The sequence below is a fragment of the Sturnus vulgaris genome, chromosome 5 (genome assembly GCF_052056855.1).
Source record: "Sturnus vulgaris isolate bStuVul1 chromosome 5, bStuVul1.hap1, whole genome shotgun sequence".
Lineage (NCBI taxonomy): Eukaryota > Metazoa > Chordata > Aves > Passeriformes > Sturnidae > Sturnus > Sturnus vulgaris.
The window spans coordinates 5,372,839-5,386,758 of NC_142247.1; the positions used below are offsets into that span (position 1 = coordinate 5,372,839).

Here is a 13,920-nt window from a genome sequence, read left to right on the forward strand (position 1 = left end):
TGCTTTGATGAGGGAATGACTGTGTTCTGTGTTTTCTTTCTTTTAAAGCAGAAAGGGTAATATGCAAGGAAAACAAATGCTATGGGGATCTCAGATTAATTTCCCTCTGTAAGTGACTGTGGAACTTCTTGTACAGTCCCTTGGCAGTAGATTTTGAAAAGAAAATCCTTCAAGGGATATTCTCTGTTCATCATCTTGATACTGAGATGTGCAAGATCAGAAACTCTTCCTGGTTAACCTTCTGCAGGGGCAGCATCATTTCTCTAAACTGTCCAAACAACAATGGAAAACTCAAAGGTTCTAATAAAAATGTAAGAGGAAAAGAGATTGTATGAGGCAAGTAAGAGAAAGCAGAAATGAAACCAATACCCTTATCATAAATCCTAGAGGTAGAACTTGAATTATGTGTGTAGGCCAGCTATTAAGAATGGATCTTTCTGTGCCTGCACAGCTGGGGTAGCATGAAAAAATGTGGTTTTGTCTTTTCACTTCTTTCTTTACCTTGTCCTTTTCCTCAAGTGTAATAATCATAATAATATTAATAGTAATAATGATAATGTCTTGAATACAAAGGGGAAGGAACAGACAGGGAAATATCTGAAAGAATTTCTTGTGAAGGCTCAGTCACAGCAGAGCATGGCAATAATGTGTTCAAATGGGGAGGAGCATAACTAGACAGATATTAGAAGGATATCACCACCACACTGACTGGGAAGTTATTTAGGGTTATCTAAGGAGATAAATATGAAGTCAGCAGCATGATGATTATGACATCAGAGTGTCTTTATACATGCTGTATTGAATTATTCTTGTTGGAATACTGGGGAAAATTCCACAGAGTGAAATATTTAGAAAGACTGAGAAGATTGCCAAGAAGTGTGTTTGGTTTATGGTGACTGAATCAGGCTTAGCTGGGCTGAGCCAAGTGTTACAAAATATAGCACTGGGACCACTTCTCTCCTGGAACAGGAGGAGGCAGACTGGATGACCTAATTCATTTTCTCATATCATAGCTAGGTCTTTGAAAACAAATCTCACCAAGAGCTAAAAAAGGATTTTTATATCCATTAGGTTTTCTGTCTCTGCTTGAAAGTACTTCACTTCATCCCAGGGCTCCTAAAGCTGTTTGTAAGTATTTCAAAGAATTCAAAGGGTCTTTCTCACTTTAGTTGCTGTTTCTGTCTATCTGCTGTTTGCCTCGTGGGCTGCTTCAGTAAATAGGCTTTTAATGAGGTCCAGAAATTCTAAAACCATCCTACTGCCACACACAGGGGTGTGTTGCTGCAAATATGTAATTGTGAATGCATCACATTCCTCTGTTTCCATTACAGTCTTGACTGGATAAAAGTGAGTGGGGTCACCTAACTCCCACCTTTCAAAAGCAGATCTCTAAAATGTGATTCCAGGTTAAAACATCTCCAGAAGTGGCCTCACTTTAGAAACTGTGTGAAAATTGAGTATCTCCAACTGGTATCAGTGGGATTTACCTCTGTGTAACAGGTAAATCCAATGCCAGCCTTGGGCTGATAGTGGTCTCTTCAGGGCAATGCTTATGAAACCTCATCTCTCCAGCCTCTGTCCTGTCTGTGCATGCCAAAGGTGCTTCCCCAGTGATGTTCCCAGCTGGACTCAATGATCCTTGTGGGCTCCTTCCAGCTCAGCATTTTGTGATTCAGTGTTGATCAGAGTAATTAATGTCAGGCTCTCTGGGTGCCATGCACTGGTTTCTGCAGAGAAGAGAGCTGCAGTGGCTCTAAGAGAGTCTCAGCTGTGAGAGACTGTGCTGGCACCTGGGTGATGGGGACTTATTTACAACCAGCAACCACTATGGACAAGGTGAGACATTTCTCATTTCTATACTTGCATCCAAAGGAGCCTGAGTACAACAGGAAGCATCAAGCTGCTGCTCAGAATATTTCTGAAGGAGCAAAAAGCAATGAGGCTATTACATTAACTGGCTGGTTAACAACTGGGAAGTTCATTGTATTTTTTTTTTTATTACCTGCAGGTAAGTGTTGCTCATGAGCTCTAAACCTCACAAATGCTTTCTGAGTCAACAGTGTAAACTGGAAAGTGAAAATTAGGCTCCAGAATGTCAGGGTTGTTACTGGCAACTAGAAAGTAACCCTGTAGCCTCCTTACTTTTCTTCTTGTGCACTTAGCTCTGCTTATATGCTGCAATGTTTGCCAAAACACTGCTCTGTTGCCTGACACCAATAAAGCCAGCTGCGTGGTCTGTCTCTGTATTTTCAAACTCAAGTTGTTTGATAGCATTTTCAAGTTAATTAATAAATATTATTGCCCCCTGAGGGCAGATAGTAAGGTATTGACTAGGCACGCAAACCACTTAAAAATCAGATGAAATGACAATCTAAGCTGGAGTCATTGTCGTGGTTTCACCCTAGCTGGCAGCCAAGCCCCACACAGCCACTCACTGACACCCCCACCAGTGGGATCAGGGGGAGAACTAGAAGGATAAAAGGTGGAAAACTCGTGGGTTGGGCTAAAGAAAGTTTAATAGAGAAATAAAATGCTGTACACACAAGAAAAGGAAAACAAGGAATTAATTCACTGCTTCCCATGGGTAGGCAGGAGTCCAGCCCTCTCCAGGAGAGCAGGGCCCCATCACATGTAACAGTGACTTGAGTAGAGAAATGCCATCACTCCAAACGTGATCCTTTCTCCTTCCCGTTTCCCCACGTTTATATACTGACCATGATGTTATATGCTCTGGAACATCTCTTTGTTCAATTGGGGTCACCTGTTCTGGCTGTGTTTCCTCCCAACCTCCCAGACACTCCCAGCTTCCTCACCAGCCTCACAAAAAGCAGAAAAGGCCTTGGCTCTGTGTAAGCCCTGCTCAGCAATAACAAAAACATTTCTGTGAACATTTGTGTTCAGCACAAATCCAAAACACAGCCCCACACCAGCCACTGTGAAGAAAATTAATCCTCCCCTAGCCATATCCAGCACAGTCATGTAGAACACCCCAGAGGGCAGTAACAGAATTTGTGTTCATTTACCAAAACAAATGTGTCTTCTAGAGAAAGAAGTCTTGTTATATCAAAAAGGAATAACCACATCAAGAGCCTTCAGCACAACTGCAAGCTTCAAGCAATCCACAGCATCAAAAACACTGAGAGGCCATTGGCCACTGCACCAGAAATTTTGCCTTTGGCCAAGGGCATATTCACAGGAATGAGGATAGAGCAACGTGGGTAGGAGACTGCCCTAATTACCTCTTGCTTGGTGAGCAGCTTTCTTTTATAGGAGAGATTCAATGTCTGTGAGGCTTGTGTTGTCTTGGTGGTAGTGAGGATTAAAAGACAAGGATGGATTATGAACGGTGATACTGACTCTCTCAGCAAAAGACACTGATGTTTTAACACATATACACAATATAAGCGTTCATTTAGAGAGCTTATCCATCCCATCTGACCTATCCCTGAAGAACAATAAATCTTAAAATTCCAGCAATGTGGAATATTGCCCTGAGAAACATACATCACCATATTCTCTCTCTTCCACATGAAAGTTGCAGTTTCTGAATTTGATTCCTGTTATTGATTCAGATTTTTTAAACTCTTAAAATATCCTTTCTTCAGGCCAATACTAACCCTGATGGACTTTTCTGCTCAGATAAGAGGCTAGAAACTGAAAGGTGCAAGTTAGTACCTAAAATTTTATTAGATCAGAGATGTAGATAGTCACCAACATGTCTGTAAAGTGCCAGAGAATCCAATAATAGCAGGTATTGAGGCCAGGGGAAGTGCAGCTAACCTGGATATTATAAAGGAAAATCCTAAGACTGGAACATAATTGAACAGTCATTTTCTGAACAGTAAAATGATTTGATTGAGGTGGTATCTGTTCCTGCCCTTTCCTGGAATGCATTCAGTGACATTAGTGGGGGTTTTTGTGCCTAAATGGGATGGTTTTGAGTTGTAAAATATGATTATTCACACTGAAATGATAATGTGAGGCATACAAAACTGTTTAGTCCTTAAAGCTGATCAGCTTATCACTGTCCAACACAAAGCAGAAATCAGATATCTGAACAAGCTGAATGTGTTAAAGCAGTGACCAGGGATGCTATGGGAACAGGAGAGTCTGGACTAATCTTTGCAAATATGAGATGTGGTTTTAGTAAAGTACATCAGGCAGGAAAACCAATGTTCTTTGCTCCTTTGTTTCCCTGTTTTCATCTGCTTCTCGTTTCCTAGGAGAGCTGCATCTTCTTCTCCAGTGTCTACATCAACCACATTCTCCCTCCATTTAATCTTTTACCCCATCCCTGTCCCTACTTTTCTGCTGGCTGCCACTTCTGTCCCCTTAATAATGGTTTCAGGGCTCATTCTGTCACTTGAGGGTCCCTCAAATGTCATGTAGGTCAGTATTTACACTGCTTTTCAATAAAATGTTGGTTTTTTCAGCTTCCCCCTCACGGACACGAGTGGAGGCAGGAAGCAGGAGGGAGAGCAGCAGAGCACTGTGAGGCAGCACTCACATTATGGACCCCAAATTCAGCACCCACATGCAGAAGGAAACAGGCCAGCACTGGGTTCTGGTGACACCAAGCAGCCTACAGGCATGTCCCAGTCCCATCACCTTTCCTGCCACCCACACATCTCCAAAGGAAAACATTTTTTGCTTTTTACTTTCTGAAGGTTTGGGCTTTGGTGTTTTGGGGTTTAGAGATAGAAGAGCAACAGTTTTATAAATAATGATTGAAATAAATTATGCTTGAATCAAATGAAAGCTATGTAAATATTCCAAAGATTATTACAAGCAAATCTAGAATAGGTTATTATTTGTATATAAAATAAAGCTTGTTTGGTCAACATTGCTTTTAATGGTAGAATGAAAACTGAGTTAAGAATCTGGTGGATTCACATTTTTTTCTTGTTTTCCCTACTCCTGTTTTGCTGGCAGTCTCCACCCATCTTCATCGCTTTTGCTCATATATTTAACTCAGAGGCAAAGAGCTATGAAAGCTCCATCAGCTGAAAAAATCACAGATAAGAGTGTTCAGCAGCAAAGTTCAAATCACCACCTGAATATTATCCAATTTCACACTAAAAGTATGAATATTTCAGGTTTAGCAGTGTCACAGAATGGTAAATGTCCTGAACTAGTTCTCAGGAAGTACCAAAAGAAACACTATGTATGCTCTGTACTGCAATAGTTTAATGTAAAGGAACAGAAAAAAAAAAGGAAAAAGCAGCCTTGTTTTTTTCTATTGCCTCACAGTGGATCAATCAGACAGCAATTCCTAGGAATATGAAAATATGGACAGTATATCTTAGAGTGGGAGAGATAATAAACTGCTAGAGGGCCTAAAGAGATGCAAAAGAAAAAAATTATCTGGGTTACATCCTTAATGTCTCCAACATTCTTTTCCTGGAGAGCAAAGTAATTTTCTTAAGTGTGTATTATTCTGACTAGTAATCAGAAAATGACTGAACTCTGGACAATAGCCTAAGTTTTGTTCTGCTTCACCTTTTCTGTCCAAGATAACAGGGAACACAACTGGTGTCATTAGAATCTGTGTTTTTAACAAATCATCCAGACCTGTAGTTCTGCTGTCATGACTGAGAATTTAATCCAGCATTTTCAAATGTGCATGGGCCAAGTACAAATGCTACCATTTACAGGACAAATACTGTCTTTTGAGTGTGTGAAATGGCTAAGCAGTTTTTGAAATTTGGATAAATTTTAAGGGCACTTCAGACATCCTGAGTTGAATATGTATCAAATTTTCACATCACTTTAAAAAATCGTACCAATTATCACACCAATATGCAAATCTTATAATTGTTTTGATTAAGAAATTGGAAGGCTGGGGTTATTTTGGAGATGCTGTCTTCTGTTGAAATGATATAATAAAGGAAACCAAGATTAAGTTTCATTTAATATCTCTTTTGAATATTCACATTTTGGAGCATATCATAAAGATCACATAAAGTTTAGGTGATTTTTGGGGGGTTTTGGGAGGGTTTGTTTGTTTGTTTGGGGTTTTGGGGTTTTTTTTTGTTGATTGTTCTTTGGTGTTTGGTTGGTTGGTTTGTTTTTTTTAAGAAGAGATGAAGTGTCCAAATGCTCACAATGAGACAGTTACTCTCAGGTAATTATATACATTTTCTTACTGAATCCTTAAAACATTGTTCTCAGAAAATGCAGGTGTTAATTAGATCAGACAAATGTTCTGGTGGTGGGCAACCTAGGTGGAGAGTCTTGGTCTTTTAACATCTGGATTTGTTTTCTCATCCAAATTCAAATGAATTCAAAAAATTCTGAGGAGGATCAAACCCCAGTGCATAACCAGGAGTTTGGTGGGAGGTTTTACATTTACACGTTTGCATTACCTTCTGCAATACCAGATAAACTGGCTGTGCTGCATTGCTGGAGTCAACCACCCAGTGGCCCACAGATTTGATAGCAGAAACTTGCCTTTCATATCTAGGCTGTAATTTGATTTTGACCTATGTTTGTCATGAAAGCCAGTCTCTGTAAAAGGTGTTGATAATATTAATTACCAGCAGATAGGATTTCATATCACCACGAAATAGCTACAGTTATTAATTATTTTTCTTTCATCATGATGGATCAAGTAGAGAGACCAAGTAGCCACCATGTGAAGGAGTAGAAAATTCCATTCATCACCAGTGTGGATTCCCCCAGTCAAAAGGAAAGTATGAATAGTAGATTTTTGTATCCTTCCTACACAACAATTGTTTAAAGTATTTCTTAGGTGTTTTTGTTTGTTTTGTTTTTTTTTAATCTCATGTATTTCTGGATGTAACTCTGCTGTGTTTCCAGCGTTGGACATTACTTCTCAGTATTAGAACTGCAGCTCTTCAGTGAAACATCAAATGTGGTAAGAAAGTCTAGCAGAATTCTAAGTGAATGAAAATCTGGAAATAATCAGAACCTCAGAGGAAAGAGACTACTAAAAGCAATGGGAAAGGTATTACAAGCTACAGATTGATAGTAGTGTACTAATTCCACTGCTAGGGTTATGCTCTGGACATAAATTGCTTGGGGAATAAAAGAAGGCTCTGACTACGTTCTGGACATTGAGACTAAATTATCCCTTGGTATAAATTTCATGGAAATGAATGGACTCACTCTGTTAGTTAACCTCTATTACTCTGTTGGTTTTTCCACAACAGGCTATGTGCTGGGAGAACCATCTCCTATTATCTCTGATGCCTTTTCCTTCAGAGATCAGGGAAATTTGTCCCAGAGATCAGGGAAATTTGTCCTCAGCATGGGTGCTATTTTCCAGAGTTTGTATGCATTTTTTTCACTACTGTTACACATTCCCACCACATAGCAGGAATTGCTGATAATTATCCTCTTCATTAATGTGGCTATTTGAGAGAAACTTCTAAACTTGGCTGACTGCTTAGTCTGTACATTTCATTCTTATGTACTTGTGTAGCCTTTCTGTTGACTGCACTGCAGGGCTCCAGTCACAGGAAACCCCAGGCTCCTCTCTTAACAAGCATAGCCTGTAAAAAGTCAATTAAAATCCATTGAAATTTTAAATTGAAGTTGCATTTATTTGCCAGTTGCAACACCGCCAGTATTGAACTGCATTTGAAATGCTTTTCCACGGCAATGGCCCACAGTGTGAAAGGTGAAATACAAACCTCAGTTCTCTCACCGGCATTATTACATTAAGAGCTTGTGTGGTTACATGTTCACAACTGAAGTGAAACAAAGATAAGGATCTTGCACTTGCAGGTTTCAACCTAGACTATTTTAGCTGGCTACCACAAAATATATCAGGCTGTGTTAGAACAGCCTTTCTCTGAAGTCCTGCTGCTGTTCTGGTCCATCAGCCTTTCTTTGCAATGCACTCAAATACCGTTGCCATTTTTTTTTTTAATTTATAATAAAGACTTTTTCAGCAAGAAAGCAGCTTGAACCACCTGATTTAGCAGGTGTTTTGTGCGTGTAAGCTGCATTTCAGTGGGTGTGGCATACAGGCATTAGACATAGGCCAAGGTTTTACTTCAGATGGGAACAGGCGGCCACTTTGGGGACCGATGGCACTGGGCACAAGGCGGGGAGCAGCTTTGGGGACAGCAGTGGTGTTCCCGAGGATCGGAAGGGATCCCCTTGTCTGCTGGGCCAGACCTGACCCTCAGCTTGGAGCATCGTGTGTAAACACAGCGCCAGCTTGGGCAGCCAAGGCCTCAAGTGCTGTCAGTGGAGAAAACACGGATGTTTTATCGATCCCATCCATCGATTGTTTCCGTTATCACTAGAGGTGCCGCCAGCAGCTTAACATGGGAGTTTTGGAGGCGTGTTCGTCGCTGCCGCACGGCTCGTGTTTGTGAGGATTCACCCACAGCAGCTGTCTGCTGAGGGATGCCCGGCACCCCACTCGTTTCTCGTTTGAATGCCGCCGGCACCCCGGCTTCCCCCGCCGCCGGGAAGGACCCGCAGACCCCCTGGCACTGGTGTTCAACCCGACCGCACAGCCGGGTGTGCACGGAGCTCCTTCTGCCCCGGTTCCCGGTTCCCGGTTCCCGCTCCCGGGGCCGGCCCTGCGAGGGCGGCGCCGCCATTGCGCACCCGCGCCGCCAGGGGGCGCTGCGGCGGCGGGCGGGGCCGCGGGAGGGGGCGTGGCCCGAGCCCACGTCCGAGTTCCCAGGGCGACAGGGCGGTCGCGCCGTGACGTCACGGTGCTTCCCGGTGACGTCAGGCGGGCCCATGCGCCGTGGCCGCGGCAATTCTGTGTGACGTCACGAGGCCGGCCGTGACGCGGCGGCGGCGGCGCTGGGAGCGGGCCGGGACCGCGCTCGCCGCCCGCCCCTCGCACTACGGGTCGCGGCTGGGGCCGCCCCGGTGGCGGGGACGCGGCCGCCCCCGGCCCCGCCCTCGCCCCGGCGCTCCGGCCCAAGATGGCGGCGCTGAGCAGCGGCGGCAGCGCCGAGGGGGCCTCGCTCTTCAACGGGGACATGGAGCCCGAGCCGCCCGCGCTCGGCGCCGGCTACGCGGGGGGCGGCAGCGGGGACCCGGCCATCCCGGAGGAGGTGAGGCACGCGGAGGCCGCCCGCCCCCGGGGCTGGGGCCCGGCCGTGCCGGGGGCGGCCCGTGGCGGCGGGGGCAGGGAGCGGGGGCCGCGGCGGGGAGGGTGCGGGTCCCGGTGCCGGTGCCGGCCGGGGTGCGGAGAAGCCCGGCTCGGTGCCTCTGCGGCCGCGGGCGCCGTGTCCGGCGAAGGTGTTGTGTGGGGGTTTGCCATCGGTTTCCCCCGATGGTTTTGAAACACTGGAAATGCATTTTAAACCCAAGGTTGGGTTCGGCTCGCTTTGTGGACGGGCTTTTTGTGGACGTCTTTTGCACAAAGCGTCTTAGGAAATGTTAACGGACAGGGCACCGAGGAGGCAGTGAGGATGTCAGGCCTCTGGTTGGTGTCTTTCTTACATACTTCCTGTGTTTTTGGGGCTTATTACTTAACTTCCCAATCCCACGGGGAGCGAGCGGTACTACCTGTTTTGCTGGGGCTGAAGTGTGAGTTGCGAATGCTTCTGAAATGTTTTCGGAAGAGGAATAAACTGTGCGGTAACAACACAAGGTGCTTCGCGCATTTAAGCACTGTCGGCATCCAAGGCAGACCAACCTGCCAGATGCCGTGCCTCGAGTCTGTTCTGGAGGTAAATACAGATGCCAGAAGCTCTGCTGTTTTGTTCTCAGCTTTACCGGCTGGAGAGTGTTTCAGCTCAGCTTTCCCTGGTGCGTCTGTGCTGTTGGTACGAGACCTCTCATCTCTGAGGAGCCCAGCCCACCTGGGAGCGTCTCCTTTGCAGCCTCCAGCAGGGAAAAAGAGCTGGCTTGGGCCAGCTGCTCTCAGTGGGGTCCAGTTGGATTCCCGACTCCCCGAAGACTGGGCTTGTATCCATTTTAGTTATTAATAGCATACTGAATTATAGTGGAATTAGTGAGTTGAGAAGTGCTAGAGTTCATGCTGAGTAAATGGCCAGAAAGGAGAAGTAGGGAAAGAGTCCATCCCTATGGATGTTTGGAAGACCTGAGTTTGATTCCCTCATCTAAGGAGTTCCTGACTTACTTGCTGAAGGTAGGCAAAACTCAGCAGTACACATCTATTTTACACCTACCCAGCATGGTGATTAAACACCTTGAGTAATGCTAGTCCAGTCTGAACTTTCCTGAGTAAGGAGAAACTCTCAGCTGGTTGAGAAACCCAAACACCTGGAGAGTGGGGTTTAACAAACACACACTTTTAGCAGCAAAGTGAGGTTAAAAAGCTTCTGAATTTCTCAGTTATTTCTGTCATTTGAAAAAAAAAACTATGGAATTAATCCAATAACTGGTTTATATTGTGGCCCATGAAACAATAACATCAATGCAGCTGAGCTGCTTAAACTGAAGTATAGAAGATAAGAGAGGGAAAAGCAGTGGCAGAAGGCAAGAATTTTTTTAAAAAAACAGTTTTCATACTGAAGGGGGTGTCTGTGAAACTGCTCTAAGTCCTTTGAACTTCAAAAACATTTTAGACTGTGTCAGTAATTAGATTTGATTCCAAATGGTAAATTACATAGTGTGGCTGCTTCTCCTTCCATCATGAATATCTTCCCTGGATGAAGCAGAGAGAAAAGTGGCCCAGCATGTGGAACACCTGCCAAGCAAAAAGGTTGATAGGTTGTTGGTATGGGTGTAAATATGTAGGAAGTGTGTGGGAGATAGTCTTGTATAATTTACAAGCAAACTTCTACATTGGAAATACCAAAACACATGGGTCTCAAGGCCGAGCTGGTTGTATAGTTTTTGTTTTCTGATGTGGTTTTGTTCTGTAGTTAACTAGTTCTTCCTCAAGTTGTAGGTAATTAAGTTTTGTTTACTGTATAAGTACACCTATTACTTCACCTAAACCTGTACCTTAATGAAGTTCAAGCCCAAAAAATTGATGACACAGTTAAAATGGAAACTGTCCTTAATACTAAAACAAGCCAAGCTAAAGTTTAATGCAAGTTCAAAGTGACATAAGTCAAAAAATACTGAAGTGCTTGTAACTGACTCATGGCTGTAATGTAAGTACATGTTCTAGTGTTTTGTTTCAAGACAAGGTAAATCTAGGCTTTAAAAGTAACCTTGCTGTGGAAGCCTGTCAAGGAGCATGACCTTACTTAAGGCAATACCTGAAAAGGTTTCAGTTCCTATAGTCTTTAGGGAAATGCAATCCTGATTTCCAGGAGGTAAACCTTCAGTCCTGCACTCAGTTTCTGCTTTTAAAAGGGGAGCAGACAAGAAGAAGAATTTCTGACAGATGTTGAAGTCATCTTATGTGGGAAGACAGGCTGTAAGCATGGCACAGAAGGCAATCTTTGCAATGAATTACAACTGTACTGATCACTGAGGAGTGGAGACAGCCTTGCCTGCCCAGTGAGGATGGGTGTTATAATAGAGTGGGTGAGCTGGCCACAAGTTGCGGTTGGAATGGGAGACCCAGAGTGTGCTGCAGTTTGGGGTGGAGGCTGCTGGCTATGCTGTGAGCAGGTAAGGGACACGTGGTGGTGCAAGGGACAGACAAGGTAAGAAGAAATTGTGTGAGGGACATAAAGGGTTAGATGGCCAGGTAAGGGACAGGTTGGGGTTTAGCCAGTCATCCAGTCATGAAGAAGGAAACTTGCAGAGAGGAGAGGAGTCAGTGCTGTGTGAAGCTGCCTGTGTGAGAAAAGGAGTCAGAGTTACCTGAAAGAAGTCCACTGAGAGAAGGCAGGAAATGTTTTTAATAAAGTACTGGTAGTAGTGCTGGTTGTGTCTGTCTTGACGTAGTTACTACAATTTTACACACCCTTACTTGTATGTTAGAACCTTGTGGTAAACAAGATGTTCTGTATTGAGTTTGCAACCAAGTGCTCTGTGTTGGTTACAGCTACATCACTGCATCACTGTCCCTTATGAATTCTCAAGGGTTGGGGCTTTGAAAAACCAAGTTAAGCCATTGTTCAACTCATGACCAGTTCCTAATCAAATAATGAATTTATGTCTTTAGAAGTTGCTTTTGTAGCCGAAATGCTGTTACTAAAAATTCTTCTAATAGTGAGTATTATAACTCTTCTAATAAGTATATGATGATTGCTTAATCTTTTTTCTCCTATATTGAAATTCAGAGTTGATAAGGGTAGTTGTCCATGCAGTCATAAAAATGATACAGGAAATGGCTACTGCTTGGAGACAGAAGGGTTTGGAAAGGGTAGTGGCAAGTGCATGGAGAAGAAATTTGTTCCTCTTCCACTCCCTGTTTGGTTGCTGGTGCTGGGAGGCCTCGGATGTGAGCTGGCGTCCACAGGCACAGAGGTTGGCTTCTTCCCCAGCATGAATTCTCGGGACAAGAGATTGTTTGGATGGAAGGTTTTCAGAGCATTACAGGGTTGTTGACATAGTAAGGAGTGTGTGACAGCTGGGAGGAAAGGTTCTGCTCTTGTTGCTAGAGATTATTTACACCAATATTAAATAATTCAAATGGGATTTTCTGTACTCGGAGCTTTGTGCCCTAAACTGCTCTTTGTAAGACAAAAATTACTTTGAAGGCTGTGAAGTGAGGGCCTGAGCTGCTGGATGGTTGTTTTCTAGGCAGCAATGCTGGAGTTCATCCTGCATGAATATTAGTTATAAATTTAGAAACTGTAATCCTATGAAACAGATTTAAGAGTAAAATAGAGAATGGATGAAAAGATATGTAAAATGAAGATAGAATGAAAAGGCATCTCTAACCTTAAAATATGAAGTAAGTGATGGGGTCTCGTAATGTCGGTATGTGAAGTAAAAGTGGGGTTGATTTTGTTGCAGTAACATTTAGGGGACCTGTGGTGCTGGGTATTCAAACAACTTTCCTTTAGAATGTCTATTTCTCTAAAGAGTTTACTATTAAACATGCTACTTATTTGGAAACCTGAAACCGTATGAGTGGTTTTTTTACTTCATTGCTTTTGTAGGTTTGGGAGTATGTTTTATGTTCAATCTCAATTACGTTTCCTTGCATTTGTATTCAGTTATTGAGCTAACTGCCTCGTCTGTGAATGACATCCTATTTAATTGTGAGGACAAGTTAAAATGGAGCTTGATGTGAAGCACCTTGTAGCTGATATTCTGCAGTAGTATATCTCAAAAAATAAGTGAAATGTTTCTTTTACATAGCATGGGAAAGGCCATGGCTGAATACTGTCTGACTTTGGGTCACAGCTTCCAGAAATGCATGGCTTGGCTGAGGCAAGTCTAGAACAGAATAGTAGCAGTGATGTAAAGTCTGGAAGGTCAGAGCTTTGAAGAAAGACTCAGTAAAATGTGAAGTTGTTGAAAAAAGAAATGGAAATTGTCAAATCTGCTGCAAAGAAGAATGCAAATAGCTTGTTTGTCAGGCTTGTGGTGATTGCTGCCAGAAGTAGTGAGTTGAAGTGGTAGCAGAGGAGATGGTTCCTTGTTACTATGAGATGTTTTTCTTTATGTCTAGAAATAGTGGAGCATGTAAATAGACTTTCTGAACTTATTTTTAAGCTATTCATTAACAGACTGTCACCTCGACAGGGAAACATATGTCAGGAGTGATGGGGCAAAGTTGATCCAGGTGTGGAAAAAAAAAAAAAAAAAGGACTATGACTTTGGTAACCTCTCATCTTATTTTTTCCTTAGGGTTTTTATGATTTATTTCTGGCAAGGTGGATCAAACATTAGGACACAACCTTGAAATACTTAGGTTTAGTGGGGATAGCAGATACTTCTGCTTATGATGTTTTTTCCAAAAGGGAATAGAATTAACAGCTCTGTCCTGTGGTAGCTTGTTTGATTACACAAAACTTGCTTAATAGAGTGGTGGCTCCTTCTGGAAAGTTGTGATGTCTTGGGAGGCTTGTTTCTGATCTCTGTAGATATCCACAAACTGGTTGG

The 13,920-nt window shown here is 43.3% G+C and overlaps 1 protein-coding gene across 2 annotated transcripts in view; it reads left to right on the forward strand.

Moving 5' to 3' along the window:
* The first annotated feature begins 8,786 nt into the window (after positions 1-8,786).
* BRAF (B-Raf proto-oncogene, serine/threonine kinase) overlaps positions 8,787-13,920 on the forward strand; it is an 84,578-nt gene continuing 79,444 nt past the window's right edge. Inside the window, exon 1 of one of the 2 annotated variants that reach the window (XM_088164674.1) lies at positions 8,787-9,047. In XM_088164674.1, coding sequence (XP_088020800.1) covers positions 8,916-9,047 — 132 coding nt within the window. In that variant the 5' untranslated portion in view covers positions 8,787-8,915. The remainder of the gene's footprint in view (positions 9,048-13,920) is intronic. The other variant, XM_014869946.2, reaches the window with a different exon arrangement.